The sequence below is a fragment of the Ursus americanus genome, chromosome 22 (genome assembly GCF_024610735.1).
Source record: "Ursus americanus isolate L20-20 chromosome 22, mUrsAme1.1.p, whole genome shotgun sequence".
NCBI lineage: Eukaryota > Metazoa > Chordata > Mammalia > Carnivora > Ursidae > Ursus > Ursus americanus.
In genome coordinates, this window is record NC_142148.1 from 15394364 (window position 1) to 15421875 (window position 27512).

The 27512-nt window shown below is 49.1% G+C and overlaps 1 protein-coding gene across 4 annotated transcripts in view; it reads left to right on the forward strand.

Moving 5' to 3' along the window:
- RIMS4 (regulating synaptic membrane exocytosis 4) overlaps positions 1-27512 on the forward strand; it is a 62043-nt gene that overhangs the window by 16971 nt on the left and 17560 nt on the right. For 2 of the 4 annotated variants that reach the window (XM_087853547.1, XM_087853546.1), the window contains exon 2: positions 22879-23020. In XM_087853547.1, the coding sequence (XP_087709673.1) occupies positions 22879-23020 (142 nt within the window). The remainder of the gene's footprint in view (positions 1-22878; positions 23021-27512) is intronic. The other 2 variants (XM_045804706.2, XM_045804705.2) reach the window with 1 other exon arrangement.

Sequence of the window (27512 nt, forward strand, 5' to 3'; positions counted from 1 at the left end):
TGCTCAGAGCACTTTTCCTGGAGTATCCTGTTGAAACACCAGCATCTGAAGGTGGCAGAATTGTCCTACTCGTTGTACTGATGGGGAAACTGAGGCTCAGAGAGGCTAGGCTCATCTTTAGCCCAAGGTCACTCAGTGGGAAGGTTAAACAAGCCTGCCTGGCATGTGAGTCTCTTAGCCTAACCACTGCCATGCACGGCCCTTTATCATTTTTTAAAGCACTGTTTATGTAGTCAGCGTATTTGCTGACCCCTGCTCCAGTGTCCTGGGTACTTGAGGTGGGATGGGGGCCTCCCTCAGCCGAGGAGGAAAGATGAGCAGAGCAGGTAACTGGGTGACCCCATTGAGCAGGGGGTGCTGAGTGTGGCCCTGAAGCGTGAGTAGCTGTTTATCAGGCTGTGTAGTCAGGGAGGACTGTGGTCTATCGATGTCTTGTGGGGGCAAGGTAGGTGTATCAGGAGGTGGGGCCAGGAAAGAGGTGGGTGGTTGGGAAAGGCTCTAGTGCCCCCACCCTCCTGGGAGACTAGAACTCTCCCCTTCAGGCTTCCTCGGCCCTTGCTGAGAGGGCCGAGACTTACTGTCCACCCTCCACCACCATCTTTTGCAAAGGCCAAAAGTGAGATCGAGAGGGTGATTTGCGGTGTTTTCGGCTGGGATGGATTTGGGACCTGGGCCTCTGAGCCCTCCCAGACTGTGGCCCAGTCCCTTCACTGGACTCCTGCTATGCTGGGAGTGGTCAAGTCACTGATTATCGCTTTAATTTTTTAAAACAATATTGTGCTTTCCCTAGTCACAAACACGTGTACGGTTATACTAGCTGACATTTCCTGAGCACATACCATGTTCCAGATGCTGTGCTAAGATTTCACGCATGTTGCCTTGTACAGTCTTCAGTCCTGTCCAGTCCTGTTGCTATTCCTGGACTCCCCTAGCGTCACAACCTAGCAAACAGCAGAGCCAGTTTCCTTGTGCCTAGCGTCCTCAGTCTGTGCTGTGCGTACCCATGGTGGAGATTTTGCAAAAATGCAGAGAAAGCACACAAAAATAAAATAAAAATGACTCCGAGTCTATCATCCAAAAGCAGGATGTTGAGCCACTGGGGATGTTTCTCTCCAGTTTGTGTGTGTGTGTGTGTGCATGCAGGAATGTGTTTAAACCAAGGCAGGGTCATGCTGTGATACTGTTTTGTAAGCTGAAGCCACTACTTAAAAATCACCTTAAAAGGACCTTCACAGGCTGGTCTTCACAGGGACACTCTGACTTCTAGGATCAGGTCTAGAACTGTGTTATGATCCGTCTGTAGACCACAGCCCGACCAAGGCAGGCCTGGGGACAGCACAGGGCCGCTCACCCTAAGAGCCACGGCTCATTTTTGTTCCTGCTTTTCGCTCTTCTTCTTGTAAAAGATAAATAAATAAATAAATTGGAAACTGACAGACTTACCCAGGATTTTATTCCATGCCCGGCCCCGCATTTAAATGCGAGAAGCAGAAGGCTTGTGAGCTATAAATAGCGCAGGCCGATTCTGAACAGTGGCAGCGAGAATTTGTAGGTTCTGTTTCCTCCCAACCTGGTGACCTGGATTACTTCCTTCCTGCAGTGATGGCTCTCCTCCCTGCCTCCTCTGCCCATCCTTCATGGAGCGGTGCAAGTCCCTCTTGGCAGGTGTTCAGTGAGCACCAACCCCGGGCCAGGCCCTGGGTGCTGGCCACACGGATCTGAGTGAGCCACTGGCCCCATCACAGCCTGGGGTGGTGGGGGTAGACATAGACACAGCTGTCCACAAATGGAAACCTTGTCAATGCAGAAGCCCAAAGGCGGCGGGGGGGGGGGGTCCCTAGCTCTGGGAGTGGGGCAAGGTATCCTGGAGGATGGGATGCTGGAGGTGAAAGAGGGCAGGAGGAGACAGGAGCCCCGGAGAGGAGGGGTCTCTGGGGCGACGGGTGTGCTGCTTGGTACCGAGCAAGGTTTTGTTATTACTCAGCGATTGTGTGCTTCTTGAGGGCACATCCTAGCTTCCTTCAGTGGCTCCTGTGGCTTCTAGAATCTCACAGTCTTGGGTAAGGAGGGTGTTCAGCCTTTCACTAGTCCAGTGATTCCCAGCCTGCTGACACCAGGATCCTGAGCTCCAACCCAGATTACTCAACTAAAACTCTCAGGTGGGACTCGGAAACCTATTTCTTCACAAGCTCCCCAGGTGATTCTCATGTTTGACCACACTTGGGATTTGCTGTACTGATCCAGTCTCTATCTGGGGTCCTGCCTTGGTTCCCTGTCCAGTCTCCCTTGGATGACAGTGAGGGACAGTCCTGAATGCCCAGGGCAGTTCCTTCCATTGACAGCTCTACTGCAGAAAGTCCTTCCTTTGTGCCAAGAGTCACCTTCACCAGTAATCCTAATACAGTAATGATGCTGAAAATGAAATTTGCATAGCCCTTTGTTGTCTACACAATTATTTATTTAATTTGAGAGGCAAAAACCACATAGATTTTAAATTCAGAGGGACCTGCATTAAAACCTTCCCGCTTTTCTTGGCCTACTCTACTGGCTGTGTCCTTAAACCAGTGAACCTCTCTGTGTCTCAGTGTCCTCATCCCTTAAATGGACATAATCATAGTATCAGGGGTCACTGGAAGGACTGAGTAGTGTGTGATATGGGCTCAGGACAGGAGTAAGACACCGACTTCGTAATCATAATAATATTATATTATTGCTACTATTACATGAGACATTTACATTCAGCATTTAGAGGTTTTCATTGAGCTCTTGATGTGTGCCCAGCACTACTGTGGGTGATCGTGAAAAAGCTCTCACTCGCTTATAGTCAGCATCAGTATTGTTAATATTATTTGAACCTTACAAAGTTCCTGGAGCAGGTCACAAGAGCATGTACCTTTTACCGATACGAAGATGAAGCTCAGAGGGTTGGGGGAATTCCTCCGTTGATAAGAGATGGGAAGGGAATTTAATTGGTGTCTTCTGCTAATTCTCATCTTTTCTCCCACCTTCAGCAGGCTTTTGCATCAGTCCCTCTAGGAAGGAAGGAAGGGAGGACGGAGGAGAGACCATTATGCCCAAGGTTAAACTCCCCCCTCCCAGACACACACTTTAGCAACCCATGATTTCCTTGGCGCTGGACAGTTTAGGGACAGCTGTGTCCTTTATTCTCTTCCTCCACGGTATTTCACTGGAAAAATCTAGTTCTGGTGCCTTCGAGCATCTTGCAAGCATAAAGGAGTCCTTGGGGAGAAGTGTAGGGTTTGGCTCTTCAGCTGGCTCTGCAGGGCTGGGTTTGCAGCCTGAGCGGGGTTAGGGTTTTCAGATCTGCTCTGGCCGCTGCAGCTACAGCCCCCACTCCACCCAGAGTCACTACCTGGTGCCCACCGCATGACTTCCCTGAGTTCAACATCTGACCGGATTGATCAGGTCCAAGGCTGGCGCTGGCTGGCTGCAGAACGCCCCCTGCTCTCAGCCTTCTCACTGTCCTGGGAAGGTGAGCAGAAGTTCGGGGCACTGAGTTCTCTCTCCCAGGGAACTGCTATTCAGCCTGATCTCTCTGCATTGGATGAAGGGCCCCATCTCCTGGTAAGGAACCATAGACATCAACAAAGAAAGGATAAGCCTTGTGGTTAGAAGAAGGTCGCTGTAATGAGACATACAGGAGTGTTGGCTGCTGGCGAGGTGGGGCCCAAGCCAGTGACTCACGTGTCTTTTATGCTATATTGGAGGTCCATCTCAGCTTCCTTCCTGTGAGCCTTTCTTTGAGTTCACTTGCTTTCTTGTACAATTTCAGCTGCCCTGTTCCTGCCTCCCCTTCCATCCATTCATTCATCAGGCAGATCTCATTTCTAGTAGCCTCTGACTGTGGGAAAGCCTTGGGTCAGGAGTCAAGAGCCTGAGTTGCAGACCAGTGCTGTCTAACAGAAATTCCTGTGATGATGACTATGTTCTGTATCTGTCCTACCCACAGTGGGTGGACACTGGCCACATGTGGCTGTTTCAGCACTTGATGTGTGGTTAGTATAACTGAGGAACCAAATTCTTCATTATTAAAAACTGTAATTAATTTAAGTGGTCACATGTAAGTAGTGGCTGCTATATTGGGCAGCATAGCCCTAGACCCAGCTCTGTACGTGCTGAGCTGTGAGACCTTGAGCAAGTTTCTTGCCCTCTCCGGCATTATGAAGGAGTGCAGTTGGAGAAACCAGAAGGAGACTATCTGGAATAGAGACTGAGGTCTGAGGTCAGCTAGATCTGGCGTAGATTCCAGCTCTGTCAAAAACCGGCTGTGTGGTCCCGGGCAAGTCACTTAACCTCTCTGTGCTTCAGTTTCCTCATTTGTAAAGGGGGCGTAATAACAGTCATTTCACAGGGTTTAAATGAGGTTTAAATGAGATAAAACAAATCTACAGGTGACTCACTCCCAGGAGGCTCTTGACAAATAGTAGAAGTAGTTTCAGTTGATCTTATAGGAGCCCGTGTTCTCCTTCTGCCTCTTTGACGACTCTGACAGTTCTTGCTTTTGCTACAAATGTTTGAAACGTGCTTACTTTTAGGGCCAGAGGCTTTTCACCTTGAACCTCTTGAAATGATGTGTAGGTTGTGTCATTGTGCATCTGTATTTTTTTCTGGAGAAAATCGGAATTTTTTAATACAGATAAACAGATAAACAGTTTTCAGAAGATTTTCAAAGGAGTCCAAGAAGTTTAAGAACTCTGGGAGGGAAAGAAACTGGTCCTCACGGTACGTGTGCAGCAGGGCTGGTGTGTTCGGGAAGACAGAGAGTTCTGGCCCCAGACTGCCAGCATTTCTGTCCCAACGCTGCCACCTCCAAGCTGCATAAATCTCCTTGAATCTCAGCTTCCCCATCTGTAGGATGGGGATAAGATAGAGCCTCTTTCATGGGCTGCTGTAGGGATTCAATAAATGAATCCACGTTCACTGTCTAGCATAGCACCTGGCATGTGATCATTGTCCAGTGAATGCTGGCTGTTTCTAACATCATCATCACCACCACCACCGCCCATTGTTTCCATCCACTGCATGCCAGGCCTGATGCAAGCTGTGTCTGTCTGCCAAAGTCTGTCCCTCCACACCTGCCTCATCGTCTCAGACTTCACCTCGTACCGCTCTCCCGTGCTCATTCTGCTCCAGCCGCTCTGGCCTCCTTGTTTGTCGGACGGGCTCTGCAGACATACGTCTGTGTGCTTGGAGCGCTGTGCCTCCAGGTATCCATCTGGCTTGTTCTTTCCCTCCTTCAGATCTTTCCCTGCATATTATAATGAGGTCTCCCTGACCACCCGTCCCTCCACTCATCACCCTCTGGCACCCTCTGTATCTTCGTGTATTTGGGTGGTTCAGTGTTTCCTTCCCCCTCCTGGGCTGGAACTTCAGGAGGGCTGTTTGTGTCCCTTATTTTGTTCCCTGCTCTGTCTAGCTCCAGTGCCTAGGACAGGCCCTGACATAGGGAAAGGTGCTCAGAAAAACACTTGGTGAGCCAGCGCATGGATGATTGGATCTCATTCAGTCTGAGGTAGGCTCCTGTAGGACCCTCGAGCTCCCAGAAGATGTCTCCTATGTAGTACCGTCAATCGACAAGTAGTCTCTGAAGCGTCCTCTGTGCCAGGTTAGGTGTTAGGTTCCGAGGATGGAAAGATGGAGAACATCCCGGCTCTTGAGGAGCTCACAGATGGGGAAGTGACCACAGTGTAGTCCCCTCAGTTGTAACTGCGGAACTGTGCTACGACACTGGAGTCTGTCATCCACCCTGTCCTGGAAGGGCCGGGTGGACCAGGGCCCCGTCTACCTCGCTCCACGCTGCGTCCTCAGCACTGTCCAAGGCCGGCGCGCATGTGTGTGCCGGATGCCTCAGTGAGCACATACAGGGTGTAGTGGGACAGGGACTGGCAGAGGGTCTGTGGTTGTGCCGAGGAGGAGCACAGCCTCCCTCGCACGGGAGGAGAGGAATGTTCTCCTGTCCCTTGGCAGCCTGCTTTGACTCTCACTTGGCCAACGATGCAGCAGCTTGGGAACCATGGGAGGATGGTGGCTTCCCATCCGTCAGGAGGCTGGGTAGCCCGCCGCAGCCCTTCTATATTTCGGCTTCTGCCTGGGCCTCTGTCCTTGGAGTTAAAAATAGCCAGGGATGGGAGTGCAAGGACATGCTGTCCATCTCTGCCATGGAGCGGGGATTCTGCTACCGCATCTCAAAGGGGGCTGCAGGGCGGCAGGTGTGAGAAGCCAGCCACTTAAAGAATTATCCCTTCCTGCCCCCTCGAGGACAAGCACGGACTTCTCTTTCCCCAGTCTGGGATGACTCTAGATGAGCTATGGAATGTCACAGCTGGAGGGCCTCTAGGGAGTAGGCTGATACCTGGCAGGAAGCCCATCACCTCCAGGCCTGGGACCTTGGCAGACATCACCAATCAATTAAGGCCTCTCTTTCTTGGGCACATGGCAGGCATCACCGATCAATCACAGCACCCTTTTCCGCCAAGTCCAGACACAGTCTAAGAATTCTTAACACAGGAGTATTTTAGGCAATAGCTATCAGAGCTGGCAAAAAAGAGAAAACCAATTTATCATTGTAATATAGTCCAGTCCCTTGCTGGTAGGAAAACTGAGCTCAGAGAGGGGTAGAAACTTGTCTGATGTCACACAGAAAGTCTGTAGTAGAGCAAGGACCAGACCCCAGGAGTCCTAACTCTGCTGGGGCTTTTTTTGTTCTCTGTCCCCTACTGCATCTGCTTTTTTATGAGAACTAGTGTGTCTGTCCAAAAGAAAGGCTTTTCACTGGACTGCAAACCTCAAAATTTTATGCCACATACTGTGTATGTGTGCTGACAGGTACTTTTCTAAGGAAAGAGAGAATAGCTCTTTTCAGCTTCTCAAGAGGCTCCTTGCACAATCAAGAAAGGAGAAGAAATCCAAAAAGTGAGTGGAATGGGCTCAAGTGCTACTCAAAGTGTGGGCCACAGACCAGAAGCAGGGACCTCAGCTAGGAGTTAAAAATGCAGAATTCCAGACCCCACCCAGGAGCTACTGCATCCAGTCTGCATTTTAACCAGATCCCTGGATGATTCATGTGCACACGAAAGTTTGAGAAGCTCAGGGCTGGAATTTGGAAGCTCTGCCTTTGGTTTCCTGAAGTGTATGGAGTGCCCGCTGGGGGCCAGATACCTTTGCCAGTCTGCAGGGCAGACATGGTGTCTGCCCTCATTTGAAGGAGTGGAAGGAAACTGAGGCTCCTTGGCCAGGATCGGGCCCAGCTGTGCTCAGTAGCTCTGCTAAGGCCAAATCAAGGGAGGCATTTGTTTAAATTGTTGGAAGATAAAGAGTAGCACTTCTGTCCAAGGAGTCTGAGACTGCAGCATGCATTAAACAAGTGCTGGGGGGACGTTCTTGCCCGGAAAGCCTTAGTAGGCTCCTGGTTAGCTTCCTTCTGCAGAGCAGTGCGGAGGGGGCCTGGATGCTAAGCAGCCATGATATTTGGATGAGCTGAGCAAGAGCTTGAGGCTAGGTTTACCAGTGGCCTCTGGTGCTGAGACCAGTTCATCGAAGGTGGGTTTGCTCTGGTGAGTGCTGGGGCTGATGGTTCCAGCTGGTTCTGACTGGTCTCAGCTGATCCTGGTTAATTCTTCTGAGTCCAGTAGGCTCTGAAGGAAGCTGGCCATGTGTAGACTGAGGAAGGTGCCAGTGGGGAGCCGGAGGCACAAACAGAAGGCTTGCCCCAGTAGGGCTGGGAGTAAGGGATTCCTTCCCCTCTCTCCCATGTGCCCACTGCATGTCCTCATTCGTGTGCCTTTATGGGGAGATGAGTGTACAGGTGTGCTTTGAAGATGGCATGCCTAGGGTCTAGAGGGCACAGCCCAGGCCTCATCTGGCCTCTGCAATAGGCTTCCCATGCTGGCCTCTTGCTCCGCTAGCCTTTTGCTGCTCCTATCGGAGGCCAGCGCTGACCTGAAGAAACCTTACTCACCCCCATGTTACTGGCTCTGGGGGGGGTGTGTCTGTGTAGAATAGAGGATAAGAGCAGGGCCTGGGAAAGAAAATGGGTGCATATAAAAAGAGAAAGAAAGCTATAGCTGTAAACCATACAAGTCACTATGTAATGCAGACACCTCAGTGGTTGTTGGCACACTCACCATTGAACGGGCATCACCATACCGATTGTAGGACATTTCCATCACCCCAAAAGAAATCCTGTACCCAGTAGTACTCACTGTCCCATGTCCCTTCACCCCCACCCCTGGAGATGACTAATCTTTCTATCTCTGTGGATTTGCCTATTCTGGACATTTCATATAAATAGTCATAGACTGTGGTGTTCCATGTTTCATGCGGCTTCTTTGATTTTGTGTGTTTTCAACGTTCATCTGTATTGTAGCATTCATCAGTTCTCCATTCCTTGTTGTGGTTGAATAATATAGTCATATTCTACTAAATACATATATACGCACATACATATAGAATACATTTTATTTAGCTGTTCATCAGTTGATGGACATTTGGGCTGTTTGCCACTTTTTGACTCTTGCGAATAATGCTGATCACTTGTGAATGAACACAAAAGTGAACATTTGTGCTCAACTCTTCGTGTGGTTGGACAGGTTTGTTTTGCATTCTGCCCCTCTGTTAACTTGCTGGGGGACCTTGGGCAAACCGCTTCAGTTCTCAAAGCCTTGGTTTTCTGAGAGTTTCTGGGAACTGGGGACACTGGTGTCCATCTCAGAATATTGTTGAGAATAGTGCCTATAATTTACTGAGTGCCGTTAACTTACCACGGCAGTCACTGTACATGTGTTCTGTCATTGAGGTCAGCCCCGCACGGGGCACGAGAGGATTTATTTCACAATTAATGCGAATCTCCGCTAAAATAGGCTAACACGCTGCCTTGTTATAACAAATCACTCGGTGGCTTGATGGGTTCTCTTTGCAGTGTGTGTGCAAGGGAGGCCTCCGGCTCCCCACTGGCACCTTGGCCTTTCCACATAATTAGGGGGCATATTTCTTATCTATCCTTTTGTATATTCTTAAAAATGCTTAAATATAGATAGAGAAAAGCGCAGTGGCTGGAAGAGCTGTCTCATGGTTTCATCATTTCTGTTTCCCCCTCTCTCATGCAATTAGCATGTCCCAGATAGGGTTTGCTCCTTCGTCCTGGATTCCAGAAGAATTCATGGGATAGAGCCACAGCTAATCATGAGGGATGTTTCATGTGAGCAAATGCTAAGCCATTAATCTGTGAGCCACGGAGATTTGGGTGTTGTTTGTTCCTGTAGCATAACCCAGTGAGAGCTGATCAGTATTACAACAATGAGAAATAGGTTCTGTGATTTCTATTGTATGAGGGGACCGAGGTCCAGAGAGGTTCAGTAACTTTCTTTAGTTTATTCAGACAGTGGCGGGAGGATGCTGCAAGTCCTGATCCCAGTTTCTCTGGCTCCCAGGCCTGTGCTCTTAAGAAGATGGAAGTATGTGGGCTGTGTTTGGTTAATGATGAGTAATCCAGTGTGGACGGAACACCTGGTGTGTTCATGATGTCAGACTCGTAGTATAGGTTTGGGGCAGATCCTGGAAGCCTTGAGTGCTGTGAATTATGAGCGTTCCTAGTGCCATATGGGACATAGACTCTACCTTTTTGCCCACAACCCAGCTTCTTCCAGAGCTTGCTCAGCTTGTCCCAAGGGCTATTGGGAATGGCTTCCTGGGGAAAGGCAGCCTCTTGTGGGGACTGTGAATTGTCTTCCTTCCAGTGATTGCTGAAATGCCTCTCCTCTAGAAAGTCTTCCCACTCCGGCAGGAGGAGAGTGAATGACTTTCCCCTGACGACCCCTGGTAACCATAGGATCCCTTCCTTCCCCAGATGCATTTACTCTGCATTCAGAGTTCTTTGTCCTCAGTTGACATTTTGGTTCCTCCTTTTTGCCTTCTCCCTACATATTTGTCAATATGGCTTTCGGTTGTAAACTCCCAGAAGGTAGCACTTGCATCCATGATAAAATCTCGCTTGATTTTATTTTGCAACCAAGTATAATTCAGTATGGAAATAGTTCTTCTTAAAACCCAAGCACTGCCTCTACTTCCAGTGCTGTATTAATTACTCCTCAGTTCCCATAGTACTATGTGTATATCTCTGTCCTTGAACTATTGTATGTTGTAATTATAACAGCTTGTGTTATAATTGCCCATTTACTTGTCTGTCTCCCCATAGACTGGGAGTTTCAACAATGTCTGGGTTTAATTCATCTGTATTATAAGTCTCCCGCACAGGCCCTGGCACTGAATAGGCACTTGGTAAGAGTTTGTTGAATGAATGACAGTTACTTATCTGTTATCGCTCCCCTCCCCCTCCACCAACTATAAGCTCCTTAAGGACAAGTCTTCTTCTAATCTCCAAGGCCAGGAAAAGCACGGGAGAAGAAATGAGCTCAGTAAGTGCATATTTCACTGGACAAATGAGAATACTATTTCCTCCCAGGGGCAGAACTCTTTAGAGTTACAGAGCACATTCATATACTTTACCCAGTTAATTCTTTTAAAATCTTTAGACTCTCCCTGTCTCGTGTTCTCAGATTCTTATCATGTGCCCTTTGCCTTCTCTGCTCCCACCAGTTTCAGTCTGCGTCTTTATGAGCTTTCCCTCTTCCCCCTCCATATCATCTTGGAAAAAGTTCTGAGGAATTCACACACAACTCTCTCCTGTCATCCCCCCACTGTAAAGCAGCCTAAAGGGCAAATTACTCCCTGGTCTGCGCTGAACCAAGATCATTCTCCCACTTAACAGCTTTGCCGTCTTGGGCAGGTTCATTAACCTCCCTGAGTCAACTTCCATTTCTGAAAATTGAGACAATAGTGGTTGTGAGGATTAAATGAGGTAACGTAGGTTGAGCTCTGGGAGCTCAGTAAGTGGGAGTTCCTGTCTTTATGTGGAAGGGTGGAATTTGAGACATCATTAAGCCTGTGGAAAGGAATTGTGGCTTAAAAACAAACATGGAGTGGGGGCTGCTTTGTTCTGAGATCTCTCCTCCCTGTGAACTGCGACCTCTGTCCCAGGCAAGCTAAGGCTCAGCATTTGGGTCAGCACCACGGACAGTTCCCAGCACGTCTGGCTACTCCGTTCCTGTTCTGTAATAGGTCTAAGAGGCCTTCAATTCCAAGTCACGCTTTATTTTGTATACCATCAAGAGAGATAAAACATGTCAGAATTTAACTGACTTGTCATTGGTTGTCATTCACATCTTAATTTCAGAGGTCTTGAAAATGTGTGTCTTAGAATCAATGAAATGACGACAATATCTGAAAGGTGGTATCAGTGAGCCTTTGGCCAATGACCCTTGAAGAGGTTAATTTTAATAGCCAGCATTTATTGAATGCTTACTGAGTTCCAGGCCTTTTTCACCCCTCCCTCTTCTGTCTTGGATGCTGTCTGTCCTTTATACATTTACTTAACAAATGTTACATTTGGGGAATATAAATGTGAGCCAGATAGACAGTTAATCAGCAGTTTTCCCACCATCCTTCTACCCAAAATATTTTAGTTCTGAGCCTCATTTCTTCAGAATGTTGCTTCCTGCTGAAGGATAACATGTTAACCTTTCCAGTCTACATCATGCTTAATCCCTTTAAAAAGCATTTTAAATGCATATCCTTAATGACCCAGCAGTTTTGCCCCCAGGTTTGTGCCCAGAAAAAAGTACACAAATGGTCAACAAAAGACACATACAAGAATGTCTTTGGCAGAGCTTTTTGTAATATCCCCAAATGGGAAACTACCCAAATGTTCATCAGCAATAGAGTTTTGATATGTAAGACAATAAAGCTATGAGAATGAATGAACTGCATTGAAACAATGTGAATGAGACCCACAAACATAGTGTTGAGTTAAAGAAGTTGACAGTGGAGAATATATAGTAGATGATTCTGTGTATACAAAAGCACAAAAGAGGCAAAACCAACCTGCAGTGTTAAAAGTCAAGATGATGCTACTCTTGGAGAAGTAACCATGGCTTGTGAGGGGCTGCTGGGGCATTGGCAATGTTCTGTTTCTTTTTTTTTTTTTCTTTTTCTTTTTTTAAAGATTTTATTTATTTGACAGAGAGAGACAGCCAGCGAGGAGGGAACACAAGCAGGGGGAATGGGAGAGGAAGAAGCAGGCTTCCAGCGGAGGAGCCTGATGTGGGGCTCGATCCCAGAACGCTGGGATCATGCCCTGAGCCGAAGGCAGACACTTAACAGCTGAGCCATCCAGGCGCCCCGTGTTCTGTTTCTTGATCTGGGTGCTGGTTCCATAGATGAGTGCACTTTGTAATATTCATCAAGTTAGATGCTTAAAATTGTACATCATATAATTGTACACTTTTCTGTATATATATTACACTTGAACAAACAGGTTTTTTTATTTATTATTTTTTTTTTTTTTTAAAGATTTTATTTATTTATTTGACAGAGATAGAGACAGCCAGCGAGAGAGGGAACACAAGCAGGGGGAGTGGGAGAAGAAGCAGGCTCATAGAGGAAGAGCCTGACGTGGGGCTCGATCCCACAACGCCGGGATCACGCCCTGAGCCGAAGGCAGACGCTCAACCGCTGTGCCACCCAGGCGCCCCGTGTTCTGTTTCTTGATCTGGGTGCTGGTTCCATAGATGAGTGCACTTTGTAATATTCATCAAGTTAGATGCTTAAAATTGTACATCATATAATTGTACACTTTTCTGTATATATATTACACTTGAACAAACAGGTTTTTTTAAAGATTCGTTTATTTATTTATTTTAGGGGAGGGGCAGAAGGAGAGGGAGAGAGAGTCTTAAGAAGACTGTGTGCTGAGCACAGAGCCCAACACAGGGTTCGGTCTCATGACCCTGAGATCATGACCTGAGCTGAAACCAAGAGTCAGATGCTTAAGTGACTGCACCACCCAGGCGCCCCAAACAGTTGTTTTTAAAAGCATCTTTCTCCAGAAGAGAAGGGGATGGTGAGAATTTTATATGCAGGATGATTGGCAAGACATTTGGGGGTAGTTGGTCACATGGGATGTTTGGAATTACCTGAATTATTCAGTGTGAATGGAATGGAGAGCACATTGGAGGAAAGGGAAAAAATAGGCTGAGAATGTAGATTGGGACCAGATCCGAAAGGCAAGTGTATGTTAAGGCCTTTGGAATTTATTCTGCAAGCATTGAGGTACAATTGGAGGTTTTTAATCAAAGAGATGACATATTCAGGATTGAGTTTTAGAAGGTTCATGCAGGCCACAGAGTGGGGAACTGGCGGAGGAGAATGCTTTGGTGCTGCGACACGAGTTGGAGTAGAGGCTGACCGCCTGACCAGGCATTCCAGGCACCTGGGAAATCTTCTGAAATTACAGATTCACAGACCCCACCGTAGGCCTACTGAACCAGAATCCCCAGGAGAGGGGACAGAGGAATCTGGGTTTTAGCTAAGTTCCCAGTGTATTCCAAACCGTCGGACCAGCACTGGCCTCCAGGTGGGTGTTTGGGAGCCTCTAAGTTGGTTGACTATTGCAGCAGTCCAGGTAAGAGAAGGCTAGGGGGTGAGCTAAGGCTGTGACCCTGCTGATGAAGAGTAGGACTCAATTTGAGTCCCCAGAAGGAAGTGTGGAGACACAGTTTACTTAATTAACAAATACTTATATGTCATTTACTAAATAGCACTTACTATATGCCAGACCCTGTTCTGAGTGTTTTTTTTTATTACCAAATATTAACTCACTTAATCCTCATAAAAATGTTATAAGGCATTACTGTTATTTTCTCCATCTCTTTGAAGAGGAGGAAACCGAGATACAGAAAGGTTAAGTAACTTGCCCAGGATCACATTACTAATAAAGTGACCAGGGCCAGCTCTACAGCTCAGGCCATCAGGTGCCATTGTCCTTAGTTTTAGTCACTAGGCTTTGCTCCTTCCTGAACATGCTGCAGAAATAGTGGTGAACGACTTTATGGTGAAAGGGGCTGAGAGGTTGGCAGCAAAGAGACCTGAATTCTAGTTTCAACATAGTCATTGACTCATGTCCCTCTCGAGACCTCATTTGCCCCTCCACACAGGAAGGCATTAGTCTGGATGACCCCTAAGTTCCCTCTAAATGGAATCTTCTCTGATTTTAATGGAAGGCAGATTTTGACAGCCTGGAGAGAAGAGGGGGAGGTAAAGGGCCCTCAATCAGAGCTTATGCTACCTTGGCCTGTTTTTGGAGACACAGCCAGAGGCAACATCAAGGCTAAGGAGGTCTGAGTGCCTGTATGTCATCTCAGCCTTGATTTTCAGATGAGTTTTAAGGCGTGGGCAAGGGAGACGTGAGGTTGAAGTCACTTGGAATAGCTAGGCCAGGGAGAGGTTGACCCTGGAGGAAGAAGAGGCAGCAGCTTCCAGGGTATTCATCTCAGAGGAACAAGAAAGGCAGTGCTAGTGGGCAGGGGAAGCAGAGTCCCAGGGGCCATGGTACTTCTCCTGTCCTGGTTTAAAATAACAGACTGACCCAGAGCTCTTGTGTCCAGGGGACTTCACAGACTGTGATATGGATCCCTAGTGGGCCTTTCACAGAGACAAGATCACACTCTGGTCAGTGACGTGGTGAGGGGTTTTAGAGCCTGGGGACCTGGAGTAAGTCGTATAACGTCTCTCAGCTTTGGGCTCCTCATCTGGAAAACAAAGCTGTAAAGACCCATCTTCGATAAAATGTCAAACTGGAGAATAGTTGTATCTTCTTCTTCCTCTACCTCCCACCGCCACATTCTTGGAATCTCTAGTGGTAAAGAGTATAGGATCTGTTTTCACACAGATCTGGGTTTAAAACCTAGCTCTGTCTTGTCTGGTGTAAACTTGGAAAGTTGCTGAAATGTTCTGAGCGTGGTTTCTTTTTGTAAAATTAGGATAACAACACTTGACTGTCAGAGTTATGGTTAAATTACATCTGTCTGTTTAGTGCCTGGCACAGGGTAAGTGCTAAGAATAATGGTATCTACTCTAATTGATCATTTTATTACCCTGTTCCTTATGAATGCTTATTTTTGGGAGAAGCTACATTAAACACATTCATATTCAGGTATAAACAACTGAGTGAAACTTACTTGTTTTCTTTATTGGAAAATTTGCATTTTTCTTGAGGGCACATCCTAAATATAAACCCAATTCAGTTAAACACTATTCTTGAGGATGGGCAACGTTGGGTGCTGTCCTTGGTGCTGAAGGGAAGTAAGGGAGGAACACGCTTACTATAGACGTAAGTACTGACTTGGTTGACTGAGGTGCAGTGGAGTAGATACTTCAGGAGAGGTGAAGATGAAGTGCCCCTGGGACTCAGGGAGTCTGATCAGGGAAGTCTTTGTGGAATTGATGGCATTTGAGTTCTGCAGTAGAGCTTAGTGAGTTTAGTTTAGTGGTTCTTTATAAACATGGCTATTGGAGTTAGTAAGACCTGAGTTTGGGGCGCTTGGGTGGCTCAGTGGGTTCAGTGACTGCCTTCTGCTCAGGTCATGATCCTGGAGTCCCGGGATTGAGTCCCGCATCATCGGGCTTCCTGCTCAGCAGGGAGTCTGCTTCTGCCTCTGACCCTCCCCCCTCTCATGCTCTCTCTCTCATTCTGTCTCTCTCAAATAAATAAATAAAATATTAAAAAAAAAAAAGACCTGGGTTTGAATTCCAGCTCTGCCATTAGTAGGTGTGTGTCCTTGGGGAAGTTCCTTAACCTTCTGAATTCTCATTTTCTTCTATAAAATGGGGCAGTAACTATTTTGCTCACAGTTATTGTGACAATTAAATGATACAGTGCCTCTTAAAACACTGGGCATAACATCTGACACAGTGGTAATAATAATATTAATAATAGCCATCTTTGTCAAGTGCTTGTGGTTTGCCACCGCCCACCTAGGACATCCTGAAGATTAAATATTTGTATCATTATGTTACCTTATTGTTATAGTTAATCGTCACAACAGCCCTAAGAGTTTGGTGAGTGCTGAATAAATTATAGGTGTTATTTAAAGCTTTGCTCTGGAGGATGGGTAGAATTTTGATAGAGAAGGTGAGGAAGGGAGGAAAGTAAAGGAGAGAAAACCAAGGTGAGGAGTTACTGAGGATGTACCTAGAGTGAGGTGCCCAGCTGGGCTGGGGTGTGAAGACTTGGGGGGAGACCAGTAGCAGATGGGCTGGGAATCAGATAATGGAGTCTTACATGCCTGGATGCAAAGGTTGAACCTAATTTGGCAGGCAACGGGGAGCCATTCTAAGGTTTTAAATAAGATCATGACATGATTGAAGTGACTTACTTATAAATTTATATTTCATCTTCATTGACATTATAGAATTAATACATTTAACCATGAAAAATTCAAAGGTCATAGAAGCATACAAAAGAGAAATAAAACTTTCCCAATGTGCTGGTTGGTGTAAATTGGACAGCTACTTTGGCAAGTCATTTGGCAGCAGAACAAATTCTTGCCCTATAACCCAGAAGTTCTGTTTCTAGGTATATTTCTGAGACATGCGTGTGAATCTTCCCTAAAGGCCAAGCACCAAAGTAATCATAGCAACATTGTTCCTGATCACCCCGTACTGGGGAAGAAAAAAAACCCTAAACAGTACAGTGGATAAATACAGTGTGGTATATTCATACAGTGGAAACTGTATGGCAGGGATAATAACCATCTACAACTACACACAACAACATGAGTGGATCTTATACGTGCAACATAACATTGAGCAGAAGCAGCCAGCTTCCCCCTCCCCAGAGCCATTCTCTGTTTATAAAGCTCAGAAACGGCAAAACTAATATCTGGCGCTAGAGATCAGGATAGTGGCTACCCTTGTAGAGTGAGAGAGACCAGAAGATGGGGTACAGTGGGTTTTGGGGGTCTTGGCAATGCTCTGTTTCTTTATCTGGGTGCTGGTTATACTGGTATGTCTGCTTTGTGAAAATTAATCAAGCTGTACGCTTTGGGTTTGCTGTATAGATCTTGTAGTACTTAGATTTGAAAGTTACAGAAACACATCTTTCATACCCCTCTTCTGACAGTCTTTCTCCCTACAGTTATTCCCCATTAACAGTTTGGTTTATATCCTCCCAGATTTCCACCCAAATATATATAAGCTATCTATAGCTTTACAAAAATGGTATTATGATTTCCATAGTGTCCTGCAGTATCCTTTGTTAACAATATGTTGAGGCAGTCTTTCTGTGTCACTGTATGTTTAGATCTAGATTATTCTTTTTTTAAAAAAAAGATTTTATTTTTAAGTAATCTCTACACCCAATGTGGGGCTCGAACACACAACCCTGAGATCAAGAGCTGCATGCTCTACTCACTGAGCCAGCCAAGCACCCCTTGATGATTCTTTTTAACTGTTGCACAGTATTTTATTGTGGGGATGTCTCATTTAGTAAACTGGTCCCCTGTTGATTCCAGTTAATTCCAGCATCTCATTGGTGTAAATGATACATGGGGAACCTCTTCATGCATATCTTTGTGTACTTTTGTGACTATATGTGTAGAATAAATTAGTAGGAGTGGACTATCTTTGTCTGAAGTGACAATTTAAGATGATTAATCTCTTAATGACTTGTTGGGTGGGTGGGTTGGAAGCAGGGAGACCAGTTAGGAGGCTGTGGACATAGTTTAGACTTGAGGTAATCAGGGTGGCTGTGAAAATGGACAAGAAAGGGGAGAAGTAAGAGCTATTATAGGCAAAGACCTTATCAGACCTGCCATTTGCTGAGAGAGGGGAAAAGTCAGAGCGGTCCTGAGGGGGTTCAGAGTCTGAGTGGCTGAGTTGATTGGGGGAAGTAGGACCAGGGGTAGGTTTAGTTTTGGCCAGGTTGCTTTCAAGGATTCTGCTCATCCAGGTGGTGACGTTCAGAATGCAGTTGAAAGTATTGCTCTGGCCAGAGGTAAGGGCTGCAGGTTGGGGGTGGGATTCATTTGCGAGGGCAGTCCTGAGTTTGTGGGAGGGGGATGAAATCATCAGGGGGCAAGGTCTAGAGAGAGAGAACCCAAGGACTGAGTGCTAAGGGCCTCATGTATAGGGATGGAGGCTATGGTCATAGGGACCGGAGGAGATTCATAAAATTTACTATCAAGGAAGCCAAAGGAGAGATCTGAAGTGACTGTTGTTCAAAGGATGAAGTGATCAGTAGCCTACGTTACTCCCCCTCCCACTGGCCCCCCAGTAGGTGCTGTGATTACATTTTGTACTTGGTCTTCAAAGCACTTACCGCACTTGTGATTAATCCGTGTGATCATCTGTTCAGGGCCCACCCACCCTCTGAACTGTGAGCTCTGTGGCAGCAAGGGCCGTGCCACTCTCATACTCTTCTATCTCCAGCGTCAGGCACGGTGTCTAGCACACCATGGTGTTGGTACCCAAGTTGTTGCTGTTTCCTGGCAGGACTCCAGCTGTTCACACTTAGAACCCCCCTCTGTGCAAATTGGGAGAAGAGGGACTTAGGACCCTGCGAGAGAAAATTCAAGCTGCTCAGTTCAAGTTTTGGTTACAGCAAGTGTGAGTGGGTGGCCAAAAGTGGGTCATCCAAACTCCCATTTATTTGTACATTACAGTAGCCAGCTACAGTTGGTGCCCAAAGCTTATAGAACTCAAACTCCAACCCTCTCCGATGGGGCGTTGTGAGAACCGTGGACAGTGTAGCTTCTCCTTTGCTCCCCTTAACCGTCCCTTTGGAGAGCATGCCCTTCCCCATGCCTGCGCTCATTATGCAGCAGCTCTTTTTATCACCACATTCACGAAGGGAATGGTGTTCCCATTGTGATGCTGGAACCCACCTGTGCAAAGATTTTTGAACTTTGACTTCCTTAGGGTGCCAGTCAGGGCAGATGTCTTAAGTCAGATTTCCCCAGAAAGTACCCTGAGATGAGATCGTGTACGGGTGACAGAAGTGCCCCCACAGGAGACCAGGAAAGCAGGAAGCCTGCAGGGATGTGGGGGTCAGGCAGATCCCACAGAGGGCAGCCTCAGCCTCCACCGCCCCCCCCCCCCCCGCATAGGGTTTCTTTGGAGCCTATGTTATGCCTCAGAGTTATTCTGCCCTGAGGCAAAGGACCTGAGTTGAGGGTTCATTCTCCTGTTCCATTTAGGCTTTGATTAAGGGGATCACGGGTCATGAACTCCCAGGCACTTCTGCCTCTGCCTGTGTGGGGGCAGTGTGGGCTCAGTAGACCGAGAAACAAACAAAAAGTTGGCAGGTGGTGGCTTTCAGGAGCCATTGGGGTGGGGGGCTCACAGGAGTGGCAAGAAGGGAGATCTGTAAGGTGTGGGTGGAGTGTCAGCATTGTCTGCTACAGGGGTCAAGCCAGGGTCTCTTTCTGGGACCCAAGGGACCCAAAGCAGAGGCTGAAGCTCCTCTCTGTCTTCCATCCACGTGTGCTCTATCAGTGGAGACCAGCACTTAGACGCACATTTCACATCTTCATGAAGGCTTCCCGCTGGGCCAAAGGCACTTGGTAGGTGTTCACTGAGTGAGCTGGAAGCACCACAGTTCAGGAGCTGGGGCTGAGATATGGTGCTTGTACTTGGTCATGAGCAATTCATTGGAGACCAGCTTAGGAAGCTGTGTGAATGGAGTGGAAGCCACAGTGCCAGAAATGACAGCGTGTGGTTGTCTCTGTGCTCGGAAGGAGTTTGCTGGTTGAAGGCGGTGGTGGAAGAAGTGAAGCCTTGAGCAGACTTGCAGGAGGAGTGGAAAGAACCAGAAGATGGAGAGGTGGCAGATTCAAGGCCCAGAGAGGACAAATGATAGGAGCTCCTGGTGCGGGTGGGAGGAGGTGGGATGAGGAGAACAGGTGGCGGATCAGCCTCAGCCAAGAGAAGGGTTACCCCCTCCTCCGAGAGAGCAGGGGAGGGTTGAGGGGCATGTTGAAAGGTCTGAAGATGGTGCAAGGTGGAAGTGAGAAAGAGCAAGTCAAAGAGACACATCTTTTCAGCTCAGTGGGGGAAAGGTCATTGGTTGGGGTGATGGGGTGGGGAGTGTTTTGAAAGCACAGGCACAGTCACTTTAGGGACCTTGACTGAGTCATCAGGAGATGGCCAGTGGAGGATCGGATGGCTGAAGTTAGATGGTGGACCTTGTTGGTGTGGTTGGGCACCAGACTGGGGACTCCCGTGGTGGGGAAGGTGAGATGTTTGGGGAAATGCAGGATAGTTGGCATGAGCAAATTTGGGGAGTGTTGGAAGGTCTTACTGTGGCTACTTCTGTTTCGCACCTACTATGTGCCAGGCTCTGTGGCAGATGTCCAACAGCTCCATGGGGTCGGTGCTACCTGACTTGCCCAAGGTCTGGCCCCCAGTGGTTGCAGAGCTGGGACTCTGTGCCTGCCCCGACTGATTGCAACACCAGCTGACTGCAACACCAGGTGACTGAGGCACATATAGGGTACTCGTATGTGAAATGCTTTGATGCTGCAGAATGCCACACAGATATGAAGCACACCTTTCCAAACCTCCTCCTTAGCCCCCGTGGGGACTGAGTTGTGTCATGCTTTGGTTCTCCCTCTTCCAGGAGAAATGTGTCAGACCCTGGTGGGTGGGGACAAACCAGTGTGAGTCTCTAGAACAGGGCTCTGTGGGGAGGTGGAAAGCCCAGGCAGGCGTCTGCAGCCTGCCTGCAAGGTGCCAGGTTGTGGGTTTGTATCCCCAATGTGGGGGAGTGGGTTTCGTCCCTGGACACATGTCTGCACTGTGTGTGTGTGAGTTGGGGGACATCTCTCTGGCTTGTGAGTCTGTGCTTCTGAGTGAGCGCGTGTGTGGTTCTCAATCTTACTCTGTCTTAGCACCTGCTACACACAGAGGAACATAGAAGTGGTTGGGTGGGTTGCAGATACAGCTTAGGGAAAGAACAAATGGTGCGATGAAGGGAAGCACAGAGATGGGGACACACGTGTTCCCCCATGTGTCCAGAAACACACAGGTGACACACACAGAAATGCACAGTGTCAGTTTCTCTGTGTGCTTTCTTGAGTGGGTTGGCGTATATTTCTTACGGATGTGCATCTGTGTGTATGACTGGCACATACCCATTTAGCCTCAGAAACAAAGAATGATAGGTATATGGAGCTCATGGAAACACACAAATAGAGACACTCAGACATACATTAGCATACTCTGTGTCTTTGCATGTATATTCCTGCGTGTTTCTGTGTTACTGTGTGTTTTTCTGAGTGTGTGGACATCTGTGTGCCTGAATAATGCAGATACACGTGGGATACAAATGTGGGTACACAGTGTGTGTGTGTGTGTGTGTGTGTGTCTGTCTGTCTGTCTGTCTGTCTTTTAAAGTCAGGAAGGGAAGGAGGAGGGAGGCCAGGAGAAGCCTACTAGGAGGCGTCCTGGTCTCGCTCTGCTTCCTGGCACGCAGATCTCTTGCTGAGCAGGATGATGGGATTTGGGTGACTCGGCTTTGCTCCAGTGGGTTGGCCAGCGAGCACTGAGGAAGCCCCTGAGGTATACGAGCTCATCCCAGACTTTGTAGAGCCATGGGGGAGATCCCCCTAAAGATCTGCCCCTGCGTCTCGTACACCTGCAGCTCCTGCAGGGTGTAAAGCTCACCCCGATCTCCAGGCTGTGGAGCTTGGAGCAAAGAGACCCTCCTGGCATCCTTTCCTGGTGCCGTCATTTCCCCCTCCCCTTTCTGGCTCTGTGGGTGTGGACAAGTGTCTTAACCTCTGTGTCTTGTGTCCTTGATGCTAAAGCGGGAGAACAGACTCATCTACCTCATGGGGGGCTGAGGATTAGGACCACTCTCACGGCAGACATCCATTCATCCAGCAGTTATTAATTGAGCACCTACTGTGTCTGGACCCTCTTCTCAGCCGTGGGACTTCAACAGTCAACAAAGCAAAGGACCATGTCCTGAGTTCACCTTCTATGGGGAGGAAGCTGGTCAATAAACCAGTAATGCACAAACATGTCTGGGGTGGTGTTGAGAAGAAAGCCAAAGCAGGGTAATAGGACAGAGAGGGGCAGGGGGTGGTAGGGGCCAGAGAATGGTCAAGGAAGGTCTCAGCTAAGATGACACTTGATCACAGAGTGGAAGCAAAGGAGTGAACTGCTGGCAGAGGAGACGGTGTTTGAGGTGAGGGAATGGCAAGGGCAGAGGCCCTTTGTTATAAGCCTGTTGTTCTCCCATTTTACAGTTGAGGAAATGGAGGCACAGAGACGCTGAGTGATTTGCCCGAAGTCTCACAGCCAGTGAAAGAGATCCAGATTTGAACCAGGGCAGTCTGGTTTCAGAGCCAGTCTGGATTTAGCCACCGATTCTGGCTGAATCGGTGGTCCTCAGTCAGGGGTGACTTGCTCCCCCGCCCCAGGGGATATTTGGCAATGCCTGGAGACATTTTTGATTGGAGGGTGCTACTAGCGTCTAGTATGTAGAAGCTAGGGATACCGACAGACCTACTACAGTGCACAGGACGCCCCCGACAGCTCAGCAGGATCCCATCTGAATTGCCAGTTGTGCTGAGGTGGGGAAAACCTGGTCCAAATCCACGCAAAGCGCTCAGCAGAGTATGACACGTAATGGTGTTCCATAAAGAGTAGCTGAAGAGGAGGAGAAGTGATCTGTAGAAAGTTGCCGGCGAGAGATAAATTCCAGGGGAAGAAAAGGTACCTGTAAATGAATCCATCAGTTAACAGGACTCACGTGATTCTGCCTGTTGGGTGGGTATGAAGGGCAGGGCCACCCCAGAGGGGGGTACAAGTGAGGCAGCTGATAGGAAGAGTTTGGTGGGCTGGGGGTGGGGGCCGACACTGGGCAGCCACCAGCGACTGTAACACTAACCAGACGACTTGTCTCTCTATCCCTTCCCTCCCTGTGTCTCTCTCCCCATCTCTCTTGGCCTCTCTGCCCAGAAGGGGACAGCCGGAGGCTGAAGGGGGCCATCCAGAGGAGCACGGAGACCGGCCTGGCGGTGGAGATGCCCAGCCGGACACTGCGCCAGGCCAGCCACGAGTCCATTGAGGACAGCATGAATAGCTACGGCTCAGAGGGCAAGTGAGTGTGGGGCCCGGCCTGCTGCCAGCCCTCCTGGCTCTTGCAGCCCCTGTGGTGTGGGGCGGGAGGGGCCGAGCAACACCGTCTGGGAGCCCAGGCTCAGCCTCAGGCCGGGTGGGGCATTGGCTCAGCGCTCCTGGTCATTCAGAGGGAGGTGATAAAGCAAGCAGGCCCCAAGGGCGCAGAGAGCCGTGTGGAGCAGACTCCGCTGCCTGACTGCCTGCCGGCTGCGCCATGCTGGGCAAGTCCCTTCTCTACGCCTCAGTTTCTCCATCTGTAGAACCGGTGATAGTGGCAGCCTCAGGGACGTTGTGAGGATTCAGTGGGTTCATATTCACCGAGAGCACAGGACAGTGTTGGCACGTGAGTGCCATGTGTCAGTGCTGGGAAATAAAGAAGGGGGTTGAGAGGGGTTTTATCATGATGTTACTCTTTCCTCTTTACTTTCTTGGTTTCTTAAATCATGATTGGCTTTTAAAAATACATATTACTGCTTGATAAGGAGTTTCACACTTGTCAAACCATAAAATATTAGGTATGACCGCCTCCTCACCAGCGTTCTGTCTCCCCTGACTGTACGTCAGCACCACTGGGTACTTGTTCCCAGTCCAGATGGCAGGCCCCATGCCCTGGTCCAGAGTGGAGCTTGGGACTCCGTTTTTCTGAGGGAAGACTGCTCTAGACTGGGGCTTCTTGGCTTCTTGTCTTTGCAGCAATTTTGGACCTCTTTGAGAATTTGGGGCAAGTTTTGGGCCTGCTTTCCACTAAGAAATACATGCATGTACACCCTAACACACACATACACACAAAGTCACACTCACCCCCCCACAGTCACACTCATTCTCACACACACACACACACATACACAGTCATACAAACATACTCTTTTCATAATTATAGAGGGTTCCCACAGTCCCCTAGAGCCCGTCCATGGATCCCTAGCAAGAAACTTTGCTCCCAAGTGTGTGTCTTAATGTACCGATGACCAGGCACTCAGAGAGGTTGGGGAGCTTGTCCTGGGTCACACAGCACGTTAACAGGTCTGGAACTCTAGAGACCTGACTCCCACTGGGGGCTCATTCCATGGCAACATGTCACTCCCTTGTCTTAGCCGTCCTCAGCCAGGGGTATGGGGGTTCTCATCACCCTCATGAGGACACTGGGGCTTGGGGAGGTTAAAGTGGTGCTGTCCAGTACAGTGGATGGCTAGGCATGTGGCTATTTAAATGTAAATTAATTTCAATGTAATAAAATGAAATACTCCGTCTTTCCATCGTGCTGGCCATATTCCAAGTGCTCAGCAGCACGTGTCCCATGGCAGCTCTTTGGGACAGTGCAGGTGTAGAGCATCTCTGCCCCCGCAGACAGTTCCATTGGACAGCACTGGCTGAGTGGCTTGTCAGGGGGCAGACAGCGGCCAAGCCACTGCAGGGCAGGGCGAGGCTGGGGCTTGGCCACCACCTTCTGCTCTTCTCCCGTTTCTGGCGCTACCTCCCAGCTGGGGGTTCCTGCTGGCTGGAAGCCTTCCCACCCCCAGCCCCTCCTAAACTGGGCATCTCCGGCCTCTGTGAATGGCCTTGCCTTGGCAGATGCTGCCGTTCCACCCACCTCCTAGGGAGGCTTTCCGGAGGGCGAGAAGAGGAGGAGGACAGGCAGAAGGGAGAGGAAGAGGAGGAGGAGGAAGGGAACAAATGTTTTCTTTAACCTGAGAAACTTGGCAAGGCAGCAGTGCTTGGAGGAAGGTATCATAGGCATCGGGGTAGCAGTGGGTCTCTGCTGAGTTCCCCAGGGTCAGGAGGTTTGGGGCCTAGTCCTGGCTCTGCCACTGACCCCCAGGTGGCCTTGGGCACATGTCTTGGCCTCTTAAGCTTCAGGAGGCTGGTAAACATCTTGTCTGTTGGTCTCGCAGGCAGCTCAGGGGGAGGGCAGTGTGGTGCAGTGAGCAAGAGTGGGGAGTCAAATCCAGAGCCCCATTTTACAGAAGACTCAGAGAAGCCACGAGACTTGTCCAAGGAGAGCAGCACAGGAGGGCGTCCTGAAGGAGGAATGAGCTGATGCCTGCACATGACAGGTGCTTGGGAGGGGGCACTTTTTGTTGTTTGCTGAAATGTGCTTTAAGGGACCGGAGAGTCTGATCATGTTAGAGAGATTCCAAACCAGGGCTCTGGAGTCAGGCCTAGTTTGTGCCTCATTTCTGCTTCTTAGTAGCTGTGTGACTTTGGGGAAGTGACACTACCTCCATGAGCCCAGTTTCTTCATCTATGGAAAGGGGACAGTAATAGCACACAGAGACTACTCTTAGACTTGTATGGGTTACATGAATTAATGTATGTACGAGCGCTTAGGGCAGTGGCTGGCACGTAGCGTGCACTATTATTCTGTTGTTATTGGCTATGATTATTGTTGTTTGTTGTTGAATCAGCCCCTGTTAGTTGGGTATTTTGCTCCTTGTGGCCAGTTGCATCTATTGGACATGGAGCCACCCCAGAAGCAATGGTGTCTGTAAAGTACTTAGCACAGAGCAAGCACAGGAGTGATGTTGGCTGTGACATTTATGATCATCAGAAGGTTTAGTGTGGATGTCTTGAGCCCAACTGAGGAAGGATCAGGTGGGTTGGAGGGTGCTGGTTCCAGCAGGGGGGAGAGTCTTGCCCTCTGGAGGGGGTCTGAGTCTTGATGGAGCCCAGCCAGGTTCCACCACTCCACCTAACACCTGGGCAAGGAAGGGGCATAGAAAGGACAAGGGGGGACGTGGAGCTGTGGTCGGCCTCCTCCTTGTTCTGGAGGTATTTTGGGTACTGGTGGGACCCAGATGCCAGGCTCTGAAATAGGAGGGGGTGTGACTGTCCTCCCCTTGGGCTCCTGCCAGCCCAGCTGAGGCTTACGAGGAGCCAGTGTGCTTGAGCAGTCCCCACGAGCCTGCAACGCCTGGCACTGCGGGACCTGTCTTCCCGTGCCCTGGCTCACTGGCGTGTGTATTCCTGCAAGGGGGTGCAAGGGGTTTTCTTTGAGCAAACACAATCAAGTACCTACAGTGTGCTAGACCGTTGGGTGGGGCACCTGGGAACCCCTGCCTGGCACTGACTGAGCAACTCGAAGTGAGGTGAGAGCTGCCAAGGACAAGCATAGAGAACTTTGGAAACGCTGCATTCTCACCAGGTCTCTGGGCTGGGGAAGGGGCGCGTACGGGTGGGGCCATTCTGTCAGTGAAGATCCTTGGGCTCCAGGCTGCATGATATTAGCTGACGGTGACGTCAGCCCTTGCTGTTTCCCCAGTGTGGCCCACAGTCCAGCAGCAGCAGCATCCCCGGGGGGCTTGTTAGAAATGCAGTGCCCCAGGCTCCACCCCAGACCTACTGAATCTGAATCTGAAGATTTACAAGATCTCCAGGTGGTTCACATGCACGTTAAGGTTGGGAGGCCCTGGCTCAGTGGGAATAATGTTCTAGAGCTGACCCTTATGGAGCACTTGCTACGGGCAGGCACCGTGCGAAGCACTTTTATATATATTGGCTCATTTAATCCTCACAACAACCCGATGACGCTGAGAACTGTGAGTGTCCCATTTTACACACGAGGACACAGAAGCCAAAAGAGGTTAATTAACTTGCCCAAGGTCACTCAGCCAGTAAGGGGCTTCAAATGCCAGGCTTCAAATCAAATCTGGGCCTTGGAATCTGCCCTGCACCTTTACACTTGACCCTCTCCCTCATTTAATGGTTGTGCCCATCGAGATTTCGGGAGGTGGATGCTTCCAGGGTGGTGTGGTAGCTCAGTGAGTCCCTTCATCTTTTCCCTCCCTAGATCTCAGCAGGTCAGACTGATCCTGGTGTATCTCCTGGGGCTGGGGAAGGGCTTTCTTTCCCTGAGCCCCTTTCTGCCTGGTTGAAAATTGGAGTTCTCTGTGTTAAGGATGGAAGGGAACAGCTGTGGGTTTGGCAGAGCCAAGCTCCCCACCTCCCCTCCAGCAGGCCCATCTCTCCCAGATAAAGGGCAGGGGTTCAAGCTGCCTGAGAAAGGTCCACGAGAATAGTGCCTCCCCAGACACCCCTGAATCCTGAGCTGCTCCCTGGTGACTGCTTTAGTTTGGGTTCCCCAGAACCAGACCCGAGAAGTGGATTTGAGTGCAAGTCATTCACTTGGGAGATGATTCCAGAAAACCGTGGCAGAGGAGCATGTGAGAGGAGCAGAGCAGAGCAGGCATCCGGGAACATGTGCTTTAAGAAGCGAGCTGCCACTGCAGGCAAGAGCTTGATCCTCATGGGGCCTCTGGGAGCCGCCCCCGGCAGTAGGGGGAGCTGAAGTAGTCACATTTGACCCTTGAAGTGAGGGTCGGGTGTGGGGGGCGGGGACGAGCAAAGCCGGCTATCTGAGCGCACAGCGCCTCTGTCTCCTGGCTGCCCAAACCAGAAACCTGGGGTTCTCCCAGGCGGCTTCCCTCACTTTCCGTATCCAGCCCCTCATTGGGCTCTTCCAGTTTATTCCTAACTAT